We start from the raw sequence: 18994 nt of genomic DNA, 5'->3' as shown, positions 1-18994 counted from the left end.
TACCCAAGAGAAATGAAAGCATATCTCCACACAAAGACTTGTACACAAATCTTCATGGCCCTTTTGTTATAGCCCCCAAAATGAGAAACAACCCAGTATCAACAGGGAAATGGATAAACAAATTGTAATAGATTCATATAAAGGAATACTATGTGGCAATAAAAGGAAAGAACTGTTGATACACACAGTGACATGGATGAATCTCTGAGTAGCATGGCGCATGAAAAAATGGAGAAATAAAGGAGTACATACTGTTTGATTGCACTTACATATAATTCTATAAAATGCCAACTAATCTATACAGGTCAGTGGTTACTAGAGGATGGGAGGTGGAAGAGTTGGAGGGAATGATTATAAAGGACAGCAGGACACTTGCAGGGAGATGAGTATGTTCATTATGTTGACTGTGATGGTTTCACAGGTATGTACATGTGTACTTAAAAACTGTACATTTTTGGCTGGGCACAGTGGCTCAAGCCTGTAATCCCAGCACTTTGGGACGCCGAGGTGGGTGGATCACGAGGTCAGGAGTTCAAGACCAGTCTGGCTAAGATGGTGAAACCTCGTCTCTACTAAAAATATTTTAAAAATTAGCTGGGCGTGGTGGCAGACCACTATAATCCCAGCTACTTGGGTGGCTGAGACAGGAGAATTGCTTGAACCCAGGTGGCAGAGGTTGCAGTGAGCTGAGATCATGCCACTGCACTCCAGCCTGGGCGACAGGGTGAGACTCTGTCTCAAAAAAAAAAATGTACATTTTCTATATATGCAGTTTACTGTTAGTTTATATCTCAATAGGTATAAAAACTATAGACACTATTTCTAAGAAAATGAGTAACGGCCTTTGGTACCTCCACTGCATCTACTCTGTACCTTGTACTTCTGCTTGCCTGATTGGGTGGGGAAGTTCAGGTGCCCAGGCACCCAAGAATCAAAGCATCTCGTGGACTTGACCATCCTCCTTTTCAGTGTGACCAGAGAGGCACAGAGCAGCAGTAAAGCCGTCAGTGCTCCCTTCACCACACCTTTCATGGCTGGCTGTGCATTCTAGGATGCACTTCCCAGGAATGCGTCTGCCATTCCTTTCAGCTGCTTCACCGCACATACTCTTGCCAGTTTCCCTCTGACTTGGAAAGCTGCTGTCCACGCCTTGCGCAAATAAAGCTAAAATCCATTATATCAGTTTCCTGGGAATGCTGTCAGAAATTAACATCAACTTGAAGGTTTAAGAACAACTCAAGGGCTGGGCGCGGTGGCTCCAGCCTGTAATCCCAGCACTTTGGGAGGCCGAGACGGGCGGATCACAAGGTCAGGAGATCGAGACCATCCTGGCTAACACGGTGAAACCCCGTCTCTACTAAAAAAATACAAAAAACTAGCCGGGCGAGGTGGCGAGCGCCTGTAGTCCCAGCTACTCGGGAGGCTGAGGCAGGAGAATGGCGTAAACCCGGGAGGTGGAGCTTGCAGTGAGCTGAGATCCGGCCACTGCACTCCAGCCTGGGCGACAGAGCGAGACTCCGTCTCAAAAAAAAAAAAAAGAACAACCCAAATTTATTCTGCCACAGTTCTGGAGGGCAGAAGTCCAAAATCAAGGTGTTCGTAGGGCCACACTCCCTCCAAAGTTACTAGAGGAGAGTGCTTCCTTGCCTTGCCTCTTCTAGCTTCTGATAAAAACTGTTCCTTGGTTTCTTGTAGCTTGCATAACTCCAAACTGTAACTCCATCTTCACATTGCTTTCTCCCTGTCTCTCAAATCTGTGTTTTTTTTTTGTTTTTTTTTTTTTTTGAGACTGAGTCTTGCTCTGTCGCCTAGACTAGGGTGCAGTGGCACGATCTCGGCTCACTGCAACCTCCACCTCCTGTGTTCAAGTGATTCTTCTGCCTCAGCCTCCAGAGTAGCTGGGATTACAGGCGCCTACCACCATGCCCGACTAATTTTTGTATTTTTAGTAGAGACAGGGTTTTGCCATGTTGGCCAGGCTGGTCTTGAACTCCTAACCTCAAATGATCTGGCCGCTTTTTGGCCCTCTCAAAGTGCTGAGATTACAGGCAGGTAATTAGGGATTTAGGGCCCACCCTAAATCCAGGCTGATCCCATCCTGCAATCCGGAATTACAATTTGAGACTTTTCTCAAGCTCACATTCACAAATTCTGGGGGTTAGGATTTGGACATATTTGGGGTGGGGGAGAATGCAGTTCACTACAGCCATCCACATCTTCAGCTTTCTAGGGACAGGTTCAGGGTAAGGCATGTGCTGTTATCATAGAACCCAGGATATATGGGCAGAGGGACTCCTCAGGATCTAGGAGTGTTTCAGCCTCTGAATTCCTTTTACTTGGGCCTCTGTAGTACCCCAGTAAGACCTAAAAAAGGTAATCTGGGCCAGGCGCAGTGGCTCACTCCTGTAATCTCAGCACTCTGGGAGGGCAAGGTAGGTGGATCACTTGAGGTCAGGAGTTTGAAACCTGCCTGGCCAACATGACAAAATCCTGTCTCTACTAAAAATAAAAAAATTAGCTGGGCCTGCTGGCACACGCTTTGTAAGTCTCAGCTACTCAGGAGGGTGAGACATGAGAATTGCTTGAACCTAGGGGGTGGAGGTTGCAGTGAGCCAAGATCGTGCCACTGCACTCCAGACTGGGTGACAAAGCAAGACTCTTGTCTCAAAAAAAAAAAAGATCTGACCTGTTTTACCCTGTTCTTTTGCTATAGTCATGGCTCATAGCCTCAGGGCCATTCATAGCCCAATTAATTTGGCAGATGGCTAGTGAACTCAAGGTCTTACCAGTAGTCATAGGTCTTGGAAAGAAGGAACACTTACTGAATCCCTAATCTGTGCTGAGATTTTCATTTTAATCTCTGCAAAGATGTTATAAGTTAGGTCATAGTTTTCCCACTTTAAAGATGAGGAAACTGATTACAGAACTTTCATAATTTGCCCAGAATCACATAGTCAGTAAATAGCAAGGCTAGAATTTGTACTGAGATCTCTTGGCTCTAAAGCCTGGTAATATTGTTAACACAGAGGACTGGGTTGCAAGCCAAGGGCATGAGTGATCCAGGTCATTGAGTAGAACCCATGCTTCTCCACTCAACATCCTCATCAGGTTTCCCTCTGGTAATGGCCATTTAGTGATAACTAACTTGTTAGCGGTACAAGAGTGGCACCCAGTGGCTTCAGCTGGAACTACAAGACTAAGGATGATAGGTCAAATTCTTTCACCTCTGGGTCATTCTGTTTCCATTTCTAAACAGGAAAGGTAGAATAGCTGACCTCTTGAGTAATAGGGAAGAAAATCATCTATTATATGCTCTATTGAGGAACTGAAAAAATGAGGGAGTGTGTATTTAGAGTGAATATATTCAGGGAAAGGTCATGCAGGAATGGAGAGGGTATTATTTTTGTTTTTATTTTTTTAGAAACAGGTTCCCGCTATGTTGCCCAGGCTGGAGTGCAGTGACTATTCATAGGTGTGATCATGGTGCACTACAGCCTCGAACTCCTGGGCTTAAGTGATCCTCCTGTGTCAGCCTCCTGAACTGGAACTACAGGAGTGCATCACTGCACCTGGCTAAGAGTGGATATTTTAAGCCTGAATGTTGGAACAGAGACTGTGGGCCAGGATGGAGTGAACAAGATAGTACTCCAGGGTTTAGTGTCATAGGTGTATGTAGGGACTGAGAATTTAAACCCAGAATGAGCAGGAGTAGTAACAAGGAGGCAATTTTCTAAGGAAAGGCATTGTTTCCGGTGGGTGAGGGGAGGGGTAGACTAGAAATAAATGTCCCATAGAATGTTAAATCCAAGGAGGTGTATCCTGAGGTCAGGGCTGTCTTATCTGGGGAACCAGGTGATTAATGAAGGGTATGCAAGGCTCCCAGAGAGGCCCAGAGCTTCATATCTCAATGTGGGTAGTTCCTTGATAAGACCAATTTCAAGATAGGAGAAAGATTTATCTATGACATGAGATTTTCCAAGCTAAAGCAAAAAAAAAAAAAAATTCTCAAGATAAAAATGTTTAGAAAATATCCGGTTTCTTCCTTCACGTCTTTAGTATTACTTTTGCCCTTCCTATGTTCCTTGGAATGTAATTACTTGGGAACTAAAATTTGTTTTAGTAAACAATATATGATAGGTCTCCTATGGAGATAATTCATATACCATAAAATTTACCACTTTAAAGAATAAAACTCATTAAGTATATTCACTATGCTGTGCAGCCATCACCACTAAATTACAGAACATCTCCATCATGCCATTAGCAGTAGCTGTTCGCAGTGAGTCCCAGTTCCCCTCTCCCTTCAATCCCTGGCAACCACTAGTATACTTCCCATCTCTGTGGATTTGCCTATTCTGGACACTTCATATAGATGGAACCATACAACATGTGGCCTTTATGTGATTTCTTTCATTTAGCGTGTTTCTAAGGTTCATCTATGTTGTACCATATAACAATTTCATCCATTTTTAATGGCTGAATAATAGTCCGTTGTATGGATATACCACATTTTATCCATTAATTAGTTGATTAACACAAGTTTTTTCCCACTTTTTAGCTATTATGAATATGCTGTTACGAACACTTTTGTGTGGACATGCTTGTAACTCTATTGGGTATCTGTCTAGGAGTAGGATTGCTGAGTCATATGGTAACACTATGTTTTAACTTTTTAAAGAACTTTAGAGCTGATTTCCACGGTCTGCACCATTTTACATTCCTGCCAGTGCTGTGTGATGCTTCCAGTATCTCTATACCCTCATTAACTGTTGTCATTATTTTTCTTATTGCCATTCTAGTGCATGTGAAGTAATTTCGTGGTTTTGATTTGCATTTCTCTAATGAATATTTATGCTGAGTATCTTTTCCATGTGTTTACTGGCCATTTGTATATCTTCTTTGAAGAAATGTCTATTCAAATCTTTTGCCCACTTTTAAATTGGTTTGTTAAATTACTGAGTTATGAGAGTTATTTACCCTGGGCCAGGCATGGTGGCTCATACTTGTAATCCCAGAACTTCGGGAGGCTGAGGTGGGAGGATCACTTGAGCCCAGGAGTTTAAGACCAGCCTGGGCAACATAGTGAGACCACGTCACTACAAAAAATACAAATTTTTTTTTTTTTTTTTTGAGACGGAGTCTCGCTCTATTGCCCAGGCTGGAGTGCAGTGGCCGGATCTCAGCTCACTGCAAGCTCCGCCTCCTGGGTTCACGCCATTCTCCTGCCTCAGCCTCCTGAGTAGCTGGGACTACGGGCGCTCGCCACCTCGCCCGGCTAGTTTTTTGTATTTTTTTAGTAGAGACGGGGTTTCACCGTGTTAGCCAGGATGGTCTCGATCTCCTGACCTCGTGATCCGCCCATCTCGGCCTCCCAAAGTGCTGGGATTACAGGCTTGAGCCACCGCGCCCGGCCCTTTTTTTTTTTTTTTTTTTTTGAGACGGATTCTTGCTCTGTCACCCAGGCTGGAGTGCAGTAGACTGATCTCGGCACTGCAACCTCTGCCTCTCGGGTTCAAGTGAATCTTCTGACTCAGCCTCTTGAGTAGCTGGGATTACAGGTGTGAGCCACCACGGCTACTTTTTGTATTTTAAGTAGAGACGGGGCTTCACCGTGTTGGTCAGGTTGGTCTCAAACTCTTGACCGCATGATCCGCCTGGCTCAGCCTCCCAAAGTGCTGGGATTACAGGCATGAGCCACCATGCCTGGGCTATAAATAAATTTTAAAAAGAGTTCTTTAATTTGGATAAAAGTTCCTTAGCAGGTATGATTTGTAAACATTTTCTCCCATTCTTGTGGATTGACTTTTCACTTTTGTTCCTGGGAAGCACAAATTTTATTTTATTTTTTATTTTTTTTTGAGACGGAGTCTTGCTCTGTTGCCCAGGCTGGAGTGCAGTGGCGCCATCTTGGCTCACTGCAAGCTCCGCCTCCCGGGTTCACGCAGTTCTCCTGCCTCAGCCTCCTGAGTAGCTGGGACTACAGGCCCCCGCCACCACGCCTGGCTAATTTTTTTGTATTTTTTTTTTTTAATTATTATACTTTAAGTTCTAGGGTACATGTGCATAACATGCAGGTTTGTTACATATGTATACTTGTGCCATGTTAGTGTGCTGCACCCATCAACTGGTCAGCACCCATCAACTCATCATTTACATCAGGTATAACTCCCAATGCAATTTTTTTTTTTGTATTTTTAGTAGAAGTGTGGTTTCACCGTGTTAGCCAGGATGGTCTCTATCTCCTGACCTTGTGATCCTCCCACCTCAGCCTCCCAAAGTGCTGGGATTACAGGCTTGAGCCACCGCACCCGGCCAGGAAGCACAAATTTTTATTTTATTTTATTTTATTTTTGAGATGGAGTCTGACTCATCACCCATGCTGGAGTGCAATGGTGTGATCTCAGCTCACTGCAACCTCCACCTCCCAGGTTCAAGCAATTTTCCTGCCTCAGCCTCCTGAGTAGCTGGGATTACAGGCGCCCGCCACCATGGCCAGCTAATTTTTGTATTTTTAGTACAGGCGGGGTTTCACCATGTTAGCCAGGCTAGTCTCGAACTCCTTACCTCAGGTGATCTGCCTGCCTTGGCCTCCCAAAGTGCTGGGATGAGCCACCATGCCGGGCCACAAATTTTTAATTTTGAGAAGAGGATATCTATTTTTATACGTCTGTATTCTTGAAAAGGAGCTGGGAGAATTGGGTCCTGGTCTCAGTAAGAATCTCTTTTTCTCTGTGAAAATTATTGAACTAACCAGTGTGGCAGGGCTCTAGGAGGCTACAGATGACTACAGAATACATCCTGTGGCTTCCCAGGTTTGACTTTCTCAAACTTACCTTGTGTAAGGCACTCAGGTAGCTGTAAAGTGATACAGGCATGATGGCCCTTGCCTTTGAAGGGATTTAGGGTGTAGAAAATGGACATATGCACATTACTTGATGAATGGGCACAGAGGATACTTGCAGAGTATGCAGAGCCCGAGGAATGGGCAGGCAGTAGCCAAGAGACTGGAGCTCAGAGAAGAAAGGATGTGCCGTGAGTGGCCAGAGTGCAGAAGGATCCACAGAGGGAAACCTTGAGGACTAGAGGGTGGGTAGGGAGATTCGTGAGCCAGGAGGAAGAGGGAGTTCCAGGTGAGGGCAGACAACCTTGTGAGGTCAGTGAAGCCACTAGGCACACTCCTTTTTCACTAGGGCTCGTTCATGTTTCTGCAAAACTCACTTAGGACTTCTAATTTTTTTAAGCAGCTAACCCTAGAGAAAAAGGACTCAGCCCAGGGCACTGAGGACGTACCTGATAACAGCAGCCGGGAGCTCCTAGCAGGTAAGGTTTTAGCTTTTCAAGTGAGCCCTGGACTGCAGCTGGGGAAGTAAAAAACGTGAGTTCAAACTTTCAAACTATTCCATTGTACCTTCTACTACAGCGGCGTCCTTCTGCAATTTAGTGAGCTATTGCTGCCACTGTGGGTCTTCAAGGCAGCAGCAGTTATTCCCTCCCGAAGATGTTAGGACAGGACTAGAAATTTGTAATATAGTCTTGTGCAGTTACAGATAGCTGCACACGATGGGATGGGGGCAGGTAATACGCAGATTCAGTGCCCTGAATCCAGGTGGTTCCTTCACATCTTTTCTTGATCACTGGGGTTGACGCTGCAGCTCCCCTCATTTTGGTTACTATTATGATTTGGGATTTGGAGGCTGCTCCCAAGAGTAGGCACCACGTCACTCTTAATGTGTGTTATGGGGAAGTGTCAGTGCATGTGTTGTGATGGCAATTATACTGAAGTCCTTTCTCCATACATGTCTCTCGCAATACTTAAACAGCCTTCCCAGCCTGCTGCAGCAGGGGTACAGCAGCTCTCACGTTCAGTCACTAGCAGAGGTGCCAGGTACTATTCTGAGCTTTTAAAATGTACTAATGCTCTTAGTTCTCAAAACAATCCTAGGAGCTATAAGCACTGTTATTAACTCTCATTTTACATATGAGGAAATTGAGGCCCACAGATATCAATAAACTTACCCAAGGCTACACAGCCAGTAAATGACAGAGCCAGAATTCAAACCCAGGCAGCCTAGCTCTGCTGTCTCTGGAAGAGCTGAATTAGCAGGGATGCCCTCCGACAGATCCTGAGTCCTTCAGATAAAACAGTATCTGGGTCAAGGGAAGTTGGGGATTGTGACTTCAGCACCTATGCTTGGTTGGTAAATCCCTCTTTCTAGGGTCACAACTACAACACATACACGTTTATGCTTAGGCCTAAGATGTGTCCCTGAAATCACTGTCAGCTGAACCATGTTTTAAATGTTGTGGGGGCTGTTGCTACTGAAAAGAACCCTGCTGTGAACGCTTGTACAAAGCAAAGAATCTATTTTTATAAATTTAGATTTGGAGATTTTAAAAAATGCAAGTATGATACATACAATTCAGTATTTATGCAGTCAGAAGAGACAAAAGAATAAGTATCTTCCCATACAAGGAAAAAATTAACATTTAATTCTGTGGACGCTGGAAAGATGCTGGGGTCTTCCACAGACCTTACCTCGTTTAGTCCTTACAGTGCCCTTCTGGGGGCGGGGGGAGGCATGGATCCTAACAAACCAGAGGACCCAGGCTCAGGTCAGGCAGAATGCTTAACAGGAGGTAATGACTTTCAGCTTGCCGCCTCCAAAGCCTGTGTTTTCTCCAGTGTGCAACCTGAGCTTTAAAATCTAGGTGTTTATAATCTGGTGGAACCCCTGGAGGATGGCTTGGGCTATTCTGCCCTACAGACCTGTGGCTCTCATCAGCATCCATTCTATGACTCACATGGGCAGCCCTGCTGAAGAAAATCGCCAAACTGTGGGTTGATGCCACCATCCATCCCTGGTCCACTCACTCAGGAGCCTTTGGTTTGTCAGTCCTTCCCCTTGCCTTTCTGGCCTTTGCCCCTCAGTGGCTACTCCATTCTTTAAAAAATCTACCCAGTTTCTGCCTCCTGCTTCCTACTTACTGATCTCTTTTCTCAGTAAACTCACCCAACTTGCACCCTCCCACTGCAGAACCTCATCAGTGTGGGATCACAGTGGGATCATCCTCCTGCTTTCTCGGGACCTGCTTGCATCAGTTATCACTGCTGCACCTTCAGCTCTCCTCTGAGTTCCTTTTCCTCAGCAGGTCAAGCTCTCATTTTGTCAGAAGAAAATCTCCCATGACCTTGAATTTCCTCCACCTCTTTCCATCAATCTCATCCAAGGGTCTCAAAACTACAAGCTGCATGCACCCTGTCTCCCTTTCTTCCTCTCATTCTCTCCATCACTTAGGGTACTTGTTTTCTGTGGCCTCTGAAACTTCTCCCCTTAGGGAAGGCCTCTTAATTACCAAATTTTGCATTTATCTTCATTGTTTCTGAACTATGCGCAAAATTTGGCACTGTAAGACTATGACTCGCCTGGTTTTTCCCTCTGGGCTTTTCTCTTCACCTACTTTCTTCTGGTCATGCCTAAATAGTGCTTCTCCTGCTCTCCCACCCAGCTATCTTCCATCCCAGCTGCTGACCCCTGCCTCTGGGCTCAAGACTCTCAAACTGGTGTGACCAGCCAAGGCCTCTGCTGAGCACCAGTTGGGAGATTCATTTGCTCACTAGGCAGCTCCTCATGGAGGTCCCATTGGTACCTCAGTTTCCTCTCTCCTGACTAAAGAGACTTTGGGCTCTGTCATGATTAATAGCACACTGTCCAGTTTATCACATCTGAAATCTTGGATTAATTCAAGAGGACTCTCATTCTTTTTTTTTTTTTTTGAGACAAAATCTCCCTCTGTTGCCCAGGCTGGAGTGCAGTGGCATGATCTCAGCTCACTGCAACCTCTGCCTCCCAGGTTCAAGTGATTCTCTTGCCTCAGCCTCTGAATAGCTAGGATTACAGGTGCCCACCACCATAACCAGCTAATTTTTGTATTTTTAGTAGAGTCGGGGTTTCACCATGTTGGCCAGGATGGTCTCGATCTCCTGACCTCGTGATCTGCCCACCTCGGCCCCCCAAAGTGCTGGGATTACAGGCGTGAGCCACTGCACCCAGCCAAGAGGCCTCTCCCACATCCAGGTGCTCACCAAGGCCTGTCACTTAGGCCTGATGAACACTTCTGATTCCTGGTGACGCCTCCATCCCCACTGTCTTCACTTTTGTCGAAGTGGGCTCTTAAGGTCTTCCTGTCTCTAGTTTGATCTAAGCCACACCTTTGAAAGAACAATCTTTCTGAAGTACAAAATTACCAATATATTTCACCAGTGCTTAAAACTCTTTATTGGCTTCCTGTCTCTTACAGATGAAAATCTGTTTCTAGCCTGGCATGGTGGTGTGTGCCTTTAGTCCCAGCTACTCGAGAGGATGAGGCCAGGAGTTCAAAGCTGCAGTGAGCTATGATCGTGCCACTGCACTCCAGCCTAGGTGACAGGCGAGACCCCATCTTTATAAACATTTATGTAGGAGGTTGTTTTATGCCTTTGCATAAAGATTACTTGCGTAACTTTCAGCATGAAATTCCCTTTCTCTCCCTTGTCTGTCTGGCATATCACTATTCATACTTCAAAACCCAGCTCTGGGACAGGAGTGGTGGCTTATGCCTGTAATACCGTCACTTTGGGGAGCTAGGGTGGGAGGACAGCTTCAGACCACTCTGGCCAACACGGTGAGACCCCCATCTCTACAAAAAGTAAAAAAATTAGCTGGTGTGGTGGCACGCCCCTGTGGTCCCTGGTACTCGGGAAGCTGAAGCTGAGACAGTAGGATCGCTTGAGCCCAAGAGGTCAGGCTGCAGTGAGCCAGGATTGCGCCACTGCACTCCAGCCTGGGCAACAGAGCAAGACCCTGTCTCAAAAAAACAAAAAAGCCCAGCTCAGGTTATCTCCTCAGGGAAACCTTTCTTCACATGCAGAAGTGGTCGGCTCCCTTCTCTGTTCTAACCCTGGGCTTTGTACACAGGTTTGCATCCCTCCTAGCATCTGTGAGCTTCTCTCAGGGAAAAGCTCATTGATCTACATCCCCAGGACCTGCTCCGGAAGAATCTATCCATCTAAACTCGCTTTGACAAATGAATCAGTTAAGAGTAGGAAAGCTGCCTATGGGCACCGCCCAATGCAACGTGAGCAACTAAGGGAGACAGAACTGAGGCCAGAGAGGTGATGGGGGGACAGGCTGGCAGGGAGGGGAGCTTGTCAGTGCAGACTCCAGGAAGAATCTGTGTGCAGAAAGCTACTGAGCGGCCCGAGTCCCCCAAGTGAGGGCTCGGGACAATCTCCTGACCGGGTGAGAGAATAGGGAGGCCCTGAAACCTCTCTGAAGCCTCAGGTTGCTCCTGAAGCGCCCGGAGCTGCAGGGTTTTGGTGTGGATGGGACCTGCTGACAGGGATGCGGTGGGAAGAGCCCCTCGGCGCCCTTTCTCCCAGGCTTCCCCCCTACCCAAGGGTCTTCCTAACACAGGGCCATGAAAATAAGATGAAGGTGGCTTGTTTTCTCCTAGATACCAACGAGCAAGCAGAAAACAAGAGGCTCAAGAGGGGCAGCCTCCGCATGGAGGAGATGCGAGCTCTGCACTCCGCCAGGGCCCCGAGCCCGTCAGAGGCCGCCCCGCGCCGCCCGGAGGCCACCGCGGCCCCCCTCACTCCTAGCGGAAGGGCGGTCTTTAAGGCTCACGGCAGGGCCCTGGCGCCGGGCAGGGTGAGCCGTGGGAGCCGCCTGGAGGTAACTGAGCGAGCGCTGCGCAGGGAAGGGTGCGGCAGGAGGTGCGGGCCACAGGCCGCTGCCGAGGGGTCCTCACTCCGGGCCCCGTTGTTCCCGCAGGACGTGCTGTGGCTGCAGGAGGTCTCCAACCTGTCGGAGTGGCTGAGTCCCAGCCCTGGGCCCTGAGCCGGGTCCCTTTCCGCAAGTGCCCACCGATCCGGAGGCTGCGGGCAGCCGCTGCCCCGTGGTTTAATAAAGCTGCTCCGCGCTCACCGAGGCCGCTTTCGCGTCTGCTTCCGCGTCGGGCCCGGGTGGGGCGGGGCCTGGAGCCGCGCCGCAGCCTGACGTCACCCACACCTCCCTGGGACTGCGTCACTGGTGCGCGCCGCGGGTCAGGGCGCAATGGCGGCGCTGGGCGGGGATGGGCTGCGCCTGCTGTCGGTGTCGCGGCCGGAGCGGCCGCCCGAGTCGGCGGCGCTGGGCGGCCCGGGCCCCGGGCTGTGCTGCTGGGTGTCAGTGTTCTCCTGTCTCAGCCTCGCCTGCTCCTACGTGGGCAGCCTCTACGTCTGGAAGAGCGAACTGCCCAGGTGCGGGGGCTGCGCGCGGCCGGAACCCGCGCCCCTGCGAGGCGGGGTTGCGGGCGGAGCTTGGGCGAGCCGGGGGCGGGGCCGCGCTGATGGGCAGCCGCGGGCCCCTTGAACTTACTGTCCCCTCCGTAGGGACCATCCCGCCGTCATCAAGCGGCGCTTCACCAGCGTCCTGGTGGTGTCCAGTCTCTCACCCCTGTGCGTGCTGCTCTGGAGGGAACTCACAGGCATCCAGGTGCGAAGGAGGCGGGGCAAAGGGGGAGAGAACTCAGGGGTCTTTAGGGGAGGAAGCAAGACTGATGCCCCCTTTCCTGTGGCTCAGCCAGGCACATCCCTGCTCACCCTGATGGGCTTCAGGCTGGAGGGCATTTTCCCAGCGGCGCTGCTGCCCCTGTTGCTGACCATGGTGAGTGCTCCTTTTGTATTTTTTCTTCTGGTCTTTGTTATCAGCTTGATGCGCAGTGCTTTGGACTCCTCTTGATTGTATTCGGTTTTTGGCTGATGGGAGACAGGGCTTTTGAGATGGCCCCAGGGTTCTCCGGTATGCATGGTCTGGAAATCCTGGCTGAGAGGATTTCAAGCTTGGGGTCTCAGGGGCATGGGCAAGGGTCTGGGCAAAAGCGGTGGGTTGTGGTGAAAGTGTTTTCTTGCCCTCAGATTCTTTTCCTGGGCCCACTGATGCAGCTTTCTATGGATTGCCCTTGTGACCTGGCAGATGGGCTGAAGGTTGTCCTGGGTGAGTCTTAACGGCTGAAGGGAAAAGTAGGCACAGGCAGTCCAGGACAATGGGGCAGGGAGTCAGCGGGCTCAGGGTGTGATCTGGACACGTGAAATGTTCTCTGGGTGTGTTTTCTCATCAGTAAACTGGAAACAGAGCTAGATGGCCTCTAAGGGTTGATTCCCAACGTCCAAGGAGTTCCCTGGGAACCCCCAGCTGTATTTGGTGTGGACCAGAGAGCACTGTCCCCTGCTTCCCCAACCAGTGCTGGTCTTGGTTAAATTTTGGTGTCTCCAGAGTTTACTTCCAGGATGCCCTGCCTCATCTAATGCCTTCCCTTCAGGTCCTCTCAAGACATTGGGTTTATGTTGGGTCCACACCCCCGTCCTCAGGAGTATTGATGCCTAACCTGAGTTTGACCAGGGTGAAGTTGTGGGAGAGGAGCCCTTGGAGCCTCTGGGGTCTCATTGTCCGATAGCCTGTCACTCACAGCTTATCCTGAATTCCTTCTGCAGCCCCGCGCTCCTGGGCCCGCTGCCTCACAGACATGCGTTGGCTGCGGAACCAAGTGATCGCCCCCCTGACAGAGGAGCTGGTGTTCCGGGCCTGTATGCTGCCTATGTTGGCACCGTGCATGGGCTTGGGCCCTGCTGTGTTCACCTGCCCGCTCTTTTTTGGAGTTGGTGAGTCTGGCCAACTTGGTCCTGGTGTGTTCTCAGCATGAGAGCTGAGAAGGGGGCTTGAGGTGAGGGGCAGGCCTAGAACGGAGGTTGGGAGGAATGACTGTGATGTGATTGTCATCTTTTTCCCAGCCCATTTTCACCACATTATTGAGCAGCTGCGTTTCCGCCAGAGCAGCGTGGGGAACATCTTCTTGTCTGCTGGTGAGTCCTGGCTAGCTGGCCTGGGTTAGGGTGTGTGATGATGTCCCTAATGGCCAGTCTGGAGAAGGAATTGGGAACTGAGGGCTACAGTATTGGAGGGGCCACTGACCGTGGGAGTTGGGGTGCAGGACAGCTGTAGGTGGTGGGGCAGGCAGCCACTGCCCCGGGTGGAGGGGATGGTGGATCTTTGGCTGATGGGTGTGTAGTGCGGGGGCAGGAAGGGCGTGCAGGTGTGGTCACTCGCGGCCTCCCCGTCTCCAGCGTTCCAGTTCTCCTACACAGCCGTCTTCGGTGCCTACACTGCTTTCCTCTTCATCCGCACAGGTTGGTCCTCAGTCCCTCAAGGGTCCCTGGGGGCCCACAGGAGCGGGTGGGAGAATGGGAATACTGTTTGTTCTAGGAACAAGTTCTTCTATTCCAGTCCTTGAGACAGGCTGGTCTGAGAGGTGGAAAGGAGCAGAGGCCGTGGTGTGTGGGTGGATGGCTGGGGTAGTGGGATCTTGATCTCCTGTTTTAGGGGATGAGGGTCACTAGCCCTAGAAGGGCCAGAGGAGGTAGTAGGGCTGCTCCCTGAGTTGCTGTCTCTTTTCCCCAGGACACCTGATTGGGCCGGTTCTCTGCCATTCCTTCTGCAATTACATGGGTTTCCCGGCTGTTTGCGCGGCCTTGGAGCACCCGCAGAGGCGGCCCCTGCTGGCAGGCTATGCCTTGGGTGTGGGACTCTTCCTCCTTCTGCTCCAGCCCCTCACGGACCCTAAGCTCTACGGCAGCCTTCCCCTTTGTGTGCTTTTGGAGCGGGCAGGGGACTCAGAGGCGCCCCTGTGCTCCTGACCTACGCTCCTGGATACAACATGAACTCTCACCGGCTCCCCAGCCCTCCCCACCAAGGGGTACTGCAGGGGAGGGACTGGCTGGGGTCCCCGAGATCTCAGGAATTTTTGTAGGGGATTGAAGCCAGAGCTAGTTGAATCCCAGGGACCAAGAGAAAGGAGCAGATATCCAAAGGGTGCAGCCCCTTTCGAAAGGGGTGTTTACGAGCAGCTGTGAGTGAGGGGACAAGGGGCAGGTCCCAGGAGCCACACACTCCCTTCCTCACTTTGGACTGCTGCTTCTCTTAGCTCCTCTGCCTCTCAAAAGCTGCTCGGGGGTTTTTTTATTTATAAAACCTCTCCCCACCCCCACCCCCCAACTTCCTGGGTTTTCTCATTGTCTTTTTGCATCAGGACTTTGTATTGGGATATTAAAGAGATTTAACTTGGGTAACATGGCCTTGGACCTTTGGGAATCGGTCTATTTGGGATCTTGTGTGAGGATTCTAGGCAGCTCTTGGGAGTGTGCCCACACCTGTCCCAGCTACCTTCAACAGTGACATCTGGGCGGTGCATCCCAGCAGGTAGTTCCCTGGAGTACAGAATGGGCTGGGAGCTCTGGTTGCTGGGGGCCTGTGGCTTCCTCCTTCCTGAGCCATGCCCCAAAGTCCTAGTGTCGGTGGGTCTGAGACTGCAGGTAGCAGCTGTGAGCCCCACTCGTCCTGGGGCCTGTGGCTTGGCTGATGGGTCAGGGAGGGAACCATGGCCCTGGCCCTGACCTCAGCAATGGAGCCTCCGAGCTATCTCTTCTGAGGGGAGGAGGACTGGCCTCAAGCCTCTGCCGGGACCTCCAGTCTGCCCGCCTTGTTTTTCACAAGAGGAAATAGGTCCCAAATGGGAGAGAAACCTACTCCTGAATCACCAGAAGTAGAGGCTTTTCTGGTTCCCTCCACCTCGGACCTCTGCCCCAGAGGAACCCACAACACAGGCTGCAGCTCTGAGGGCGGCGGCGACTTTGCCAAGCAACACGGTGACTCCAGGGTCCTTCTCAGCACCTGCGCGTGTTCTGCCTGCTCTCCATCATTTTTGGAAGGGCTCTCATTTCCCTGCCTGTGCCCTTTTAAAATTAGATTCTCGAACCCGGGAGGCGGACATTGCAGTGAGCCAAGATCACGCCACTGTACTCCAGCCTGGGCGACAGAGCGAGACTCCGTCTTGGTGGTGGGCTGGGAGGGCGGGGGGCAGGTAGGAAATGTTAGCCCTTTAGGTCCCATTCCAGGCTCAAGGAGGTTGTCCCAGGGTCCCTTCCCTGAGGCTGGCCGCTGCGGGAAAGAAAAGGGATGTGCAGTCACTGCCCCCACGATGCCAGCAGGCTGGCCGTGACGACATCCACCCGGATGGAAGGGGCAGCATCGCAGTCACTTGCCTCCTGGGGTACATCTGGGACATGGCGGTCCAGAAAGGAAGAGGCTCAAGCCCACTGTGACTTGGCCATCCCAGAGGTTGGACTGGCACTGGGAGCACTGGGCAGAGGCCTGCTGGGCGCTTCCTACCCAGAGGCTGGTGTTTCCTGCATCAGCCTCCCCACCCCCGCCCCTCCATCTCAGGAACTGCCCAGCCTCCTGCTCCCTTCCCCATCCTCCCCCTACCTGTGGGCAGGAGGGCAGTGGTGCAGGCAGCGTTAGTGTCCCCGCTGCAGGAAAGGCAACTGAGCAGGGGTCTGGAGGGGTGGTCATGGGGAGTGGCAGGGTTAGAACCTGAGACCCTGGACTCCCCCTCACCTCCTGCCATCATTCTCACATCCAGAGCACGCACAAGACTGCCGGATCACCATTCCCGAGGGTCTCACCCACTGCCCAGAAGGTGGTACCTGCTTGCATTTACCTGCTAACTGAGGTGGGACGCTGGCCTTGGGTTTTAGAAAATAAAGCAGCGGGGCTGGGAGACGAGTCTGCCAACGGCCTGGGTTTCATCTCTCTCTGTCTCTTACTACTTGTGGAGTCCTGGACAAATTATTTAATCTTCCTGTGACTTGATTTCTGTGTCCATAAGAGGATAAGGTTAATTCCCTGAGTTAATAGGTGTTAAATACTTAGAACAGGCCCCACCCCTCAAGTAAGTTCAGTACTACTAGTCCTGCTGGGGGAGTATACACAGTAAGCACCCAATAGTGACTTAAAACAGGGCCACAGTTGTCATCCTCACTACCCTCTGAAGAGGATGACACAACTGACCTGCCCACCCACTGCTGAGTGGTGTGGGCTGCACTAGGCCAGGGGGCTGCACAGCATCCAGCATGGAGGGCAGGGGAAAGCCAGTTTTATTGAGCAAACTTCCCAGGACCTGGGACATCTTAAATCTCCCCTTCCCCCAGGAGATAGGACCCCTAAACCTCCCCCGGGTCCTAGGACCACCTGACCCACCACTTGTAGTCTCCAGTGAGGAGGAGACCCTTATTTGGCAAGAGATGAACATGTGAGCAGCTGTCCGCCAGAGGAAAGGACGATGGCTGAAAGGAATGAGCCGCTGCAGGCGGGGTGTCTCCTGTCCAGCTCTGGACAGGACCTCCATGGCCCGACCTTGCTGGCCTCGGGCGCTGGCTGGCCTGGGCCTGCTGTGGCAGCACAGCTTCTGTTGAAGGCTTGGGGATGGCCAGGCTGCCAGTCTGGGGCAAGATCACTCGATCTCCAGGATGAGGTCGTCCCCTTCCAGTGTCATGTCCTTGGTCACATGAACCTTGCGGACAGTGCCCTCCATGGGCGAGGTCACCACAGTCTCCATCTTCATGGCACTGAGCACACACAGGGGCTGGCCCTTGGTCACCCTGGCCCCTGCCGCCACTTTGATGTCTATCACCTTCCCAGGCATGGGCGCCCCGATCTGGCCCTTCACGTCCTTCAGGGCCTTGGGGTGGAAGTGCATCTCCTAAAGACACAGGCCAGAGGGACATGAGATCCTGGGCCCAGACAGCCCCACCGCCCCGCTGGCCCTGGGGGAGACAATACCTTCATGGCCTGGGTATCCTTGACCAAGATGGACCGCAGCTGCCCATTGAGCTCAAAGAAGACCTGCCTCTGGCCAGCCCGGTTCAGGTCGCTCACGGCCAGGGCTTTGATGTGCAGCGTCTTGCCCCGCTCCAGCTCCACCTGCAGGAAGGGTGCGCAGACTCAGGGCTGGAGGCCAAGGTGGGAGAGCAGTCCCCCAGCCCTGGCCATAGGAAGTCCCCACACTGGGCCTTGGCTCCTCGTCCCTAAAGGCCTAGCTTCCGGTCTCAAGAGTCCTTTCTGCTCCCAAAGCTTGTGAGACTGAGTGACAGCTGAGCTAAACTCCAGCGCTCTGGGGCAGGGGGGCCAGGGTGGAGTGTGGACAAGCAGCAGAGCCACTGACCTCAAACTCCTCTGCGATCCTGGGTCCCTGAAGGAAGAGGCGAGTATTCAGGCTATCCAGGGGGCCAAAGGTGGCAGTGAAGTCCTTGAAGTGGGCAAACACATCGGGGTACATAGCTGCTGAGAGCACATCTTCTGGGGTCACCTCCTCCCCATGCCGGTCTACCAGCTCCTTCTCCAGTGCCTGCAGATCCAGGGGAGGCAGGGAGGCTCCGGGCCGCCCCTCCACCCTCGGCAGGTCCTTCAGTACCTGGGGAACAAAGCAGAGTGTCAGTCCCAATTCCTGCATCCAGCCCCCACCCTCACATCATGCTGGGCCTTCCCTACCTTAGAGCGAAAGGGTTCGGGGAACCCCCCATGGGGGACACCGATGTAGCCCTGCAGGAACTCCACCACGGAGCGGGGGAAGGATAGCTCTTCTGCCTGAGCTTCAGCCTCTGCCCGGCTCAATCCATTCTGCACCATAAACTGGGCCAGGTCCCCCACGATCTTGGAGGAGGGCGTCACCTGAGAAGGCCCTGGAGGTTAGGGTGCCAGGCACCTCAAGGCAGCCAGCAGCAGGTGCATGCAGGGCTGGGTCAGGTAGGAGAGCGCTGGGCAGGGCTCACCTTGATGAGATCGCCCAGCATCTGGTTGGCCTCCACATAGGCCTTCTTGACCTCCTTGAACTTGGAGCCGAGCCCCATGCTGTGGGCCTGGAAGTGCAGGTTGGTGTACTGGCCCCCTGGGATCTCATTCTCATACACATCCGAGTTGCCAGACTTCATGGTGGCCGTGCAGTCGAAGGCCGCGTACAGTCCCCGAGCCCCCTCCCAGTACTCACTGTAGTCAAACACTCGCTCCATGGGCACCTCTGCAGGGAGGCCAGAGTCAGAGGAAGCCTTAGAAATGCATGACTCCTCCAGGACCCAGGGCTA

The 18994-nt window shown here is 51.6% G+C and overlaps 3 protein-coding genes and 2 long non-coding RNA genes across 33 annotated transcripts in view; 2 read left to right on the top strand and 3 right to left on the bottom strand.

Moving 5' to 3' along the window:
• Positions 1-15145, top strand: part of TOP6BL (TOP6B like initiator of meiotic double strand breaks) — a 107427-nt gene extending 92282 nt beyond the window's left edge. Inside the window, exons 14-23 of the mRNA XM_065529397.2 lie at positions 7242-7320; positions 11494-11714; positions 11814-12280; positions 12413-12515; positions 12607-12686; positions 12938-13016; positions 13514-13681; positions 13811-13882; positions 14144-14206; positions 14478-15145. Of these exons, the coding sequence (XP_065385469.1) occupies positions 7242-7320; positions 11494-11714; positions 11814-11879 (366 nt within the window). The 3' untranslated portion in view covers positions 11880-12280; positions 12413-12515; positions 12607-12686; ... (3 more) ...; positions 14144-14206; positions 14478-15145. The remainder of the gene's footprint in view (positions 1-7241; positions 7321-11493; positions 11715-11813; positions 12281-12412; positions 12516-12606; positions 12687-12937; positions 13017-13513; positions 13682-13810; positions 13883-14143; positions 14207-14477) is intronic.
• LOC135967201 (uncharacterized) lies at positions 7291-8129 on the bottom strand. The gene is made up of 2 exons (XR_010581159.2): positions 8017-8129; positions 7291-7358 (listed from the first exon to the last, which is right to left on the bottom strand). It is a non-coding gene; the product is annotated as an uncharacterized lncRNA (long non-coding RNA).
• Positions 12081-15145, top strand: RCE1 (Ras converting CAAX endopeptidase 1). Of its 4 annotated transcripts, XM_045372194.2 has the most exons (8): positions 12081-12280; positions 12413-12515; positions 12603-12686; positions 12938-13016; positions 13514-13681; positions 13811-13882; positions 14144-14206; positions 14478-15145. In XM_045372194.2, the coding sequence occupies exons 1-8, from the start codon at positions 12096-12098 to the stop codon at positions 14711-14713; spliced, it is 990 nt and encodes a 329-aa protein (XP_045228129.1). In that variant the 5' UTR covers positions 12081-12095; the 3' UTR covers positions 14714-15145. The 4 variants fall into 4 exon arrangements, with proteins under 4 accessions (XP_045228129.1, XP_073869228.1, XP_045228130.1 ...); XM_074013127.1 differs by lacking the exon at positions 14144-14206 and having other exon boundaries at positions 12607-12686; XM_045372195.2 differs by lacking the exon at positions 14144-14206.
• LOC135967200 (uncharacterized) lies at positions 15094-16730 on the bottom strand. 2 transcript variants are annotated; one of them, XR_010581158.2, is made up of 3 exons: positions 16576-16692; positions 16341-16411; positions 15904-16013 (listed from the first exon to the last, which is right to left on the bottom strand). It is a non-coding gene; the product is annotated as an uncharacterized lncRNA (long non-coding RNA). The 2 variants fall into 2 exon arrangements; XR_012423035.1 differs by lacking the exon at positions 16341-16411 and having other exon boundaries at positions 15094-16013; positions 16576-16730.
• A 263-nt stretch (positions 16731-16993) lies between these two features.
• Positions 16994-18994, bottom strand: part of PC (pyruvate carboxylase) — a 109828-nt gene continuing 107827 nt past the window's right edge. For all 25 annotated transcript variants that reach the window (XM_074013117.1, XM_074013116.1, XM_074013118.1 and 22 more), the window contains 5 exons: positions 18686-18930; positions 18405-18584; positions 18079-18327; positions 17697-17837; positions 16994-17616 (listed from right to left, as the gene is read on the bottom strand). In XM_074013117.1, coding sequence (XP_073869218.1) covers positions 17368-17616; positions 17697-17837; positions 18079-18327; positions 18405-18584; positions 18686-18930 — 1064 coding nt within the window. In that variant the 3' untranslated portion in view covers positions 16994-17367. The remainder of the gene's footprint in view (positions 17617-17696; positions 17838-18078; positions 18328-18404; positions 18585-18685; positions 18931-18994) is intronic.

This window comes from Macaca fascicularis, chromosome 14, assembly GCF_037993035.2.
Source record: "Macaca fascicularis isolate 582-1 chromosome 14, T2T-MFA8v1.1".
NCBI classification, from domain to species: domain Eukaryota; kingdom Metazoa; phylum Chordata; class Mammalia; order Primates; family Cercopithecidae; genus Macaca; species Macaca fascicularis.
Note: the sequence above shows the minus strand (reverse complement) of the source record. Positions and strands in the feature narration are given on the sequence as shown.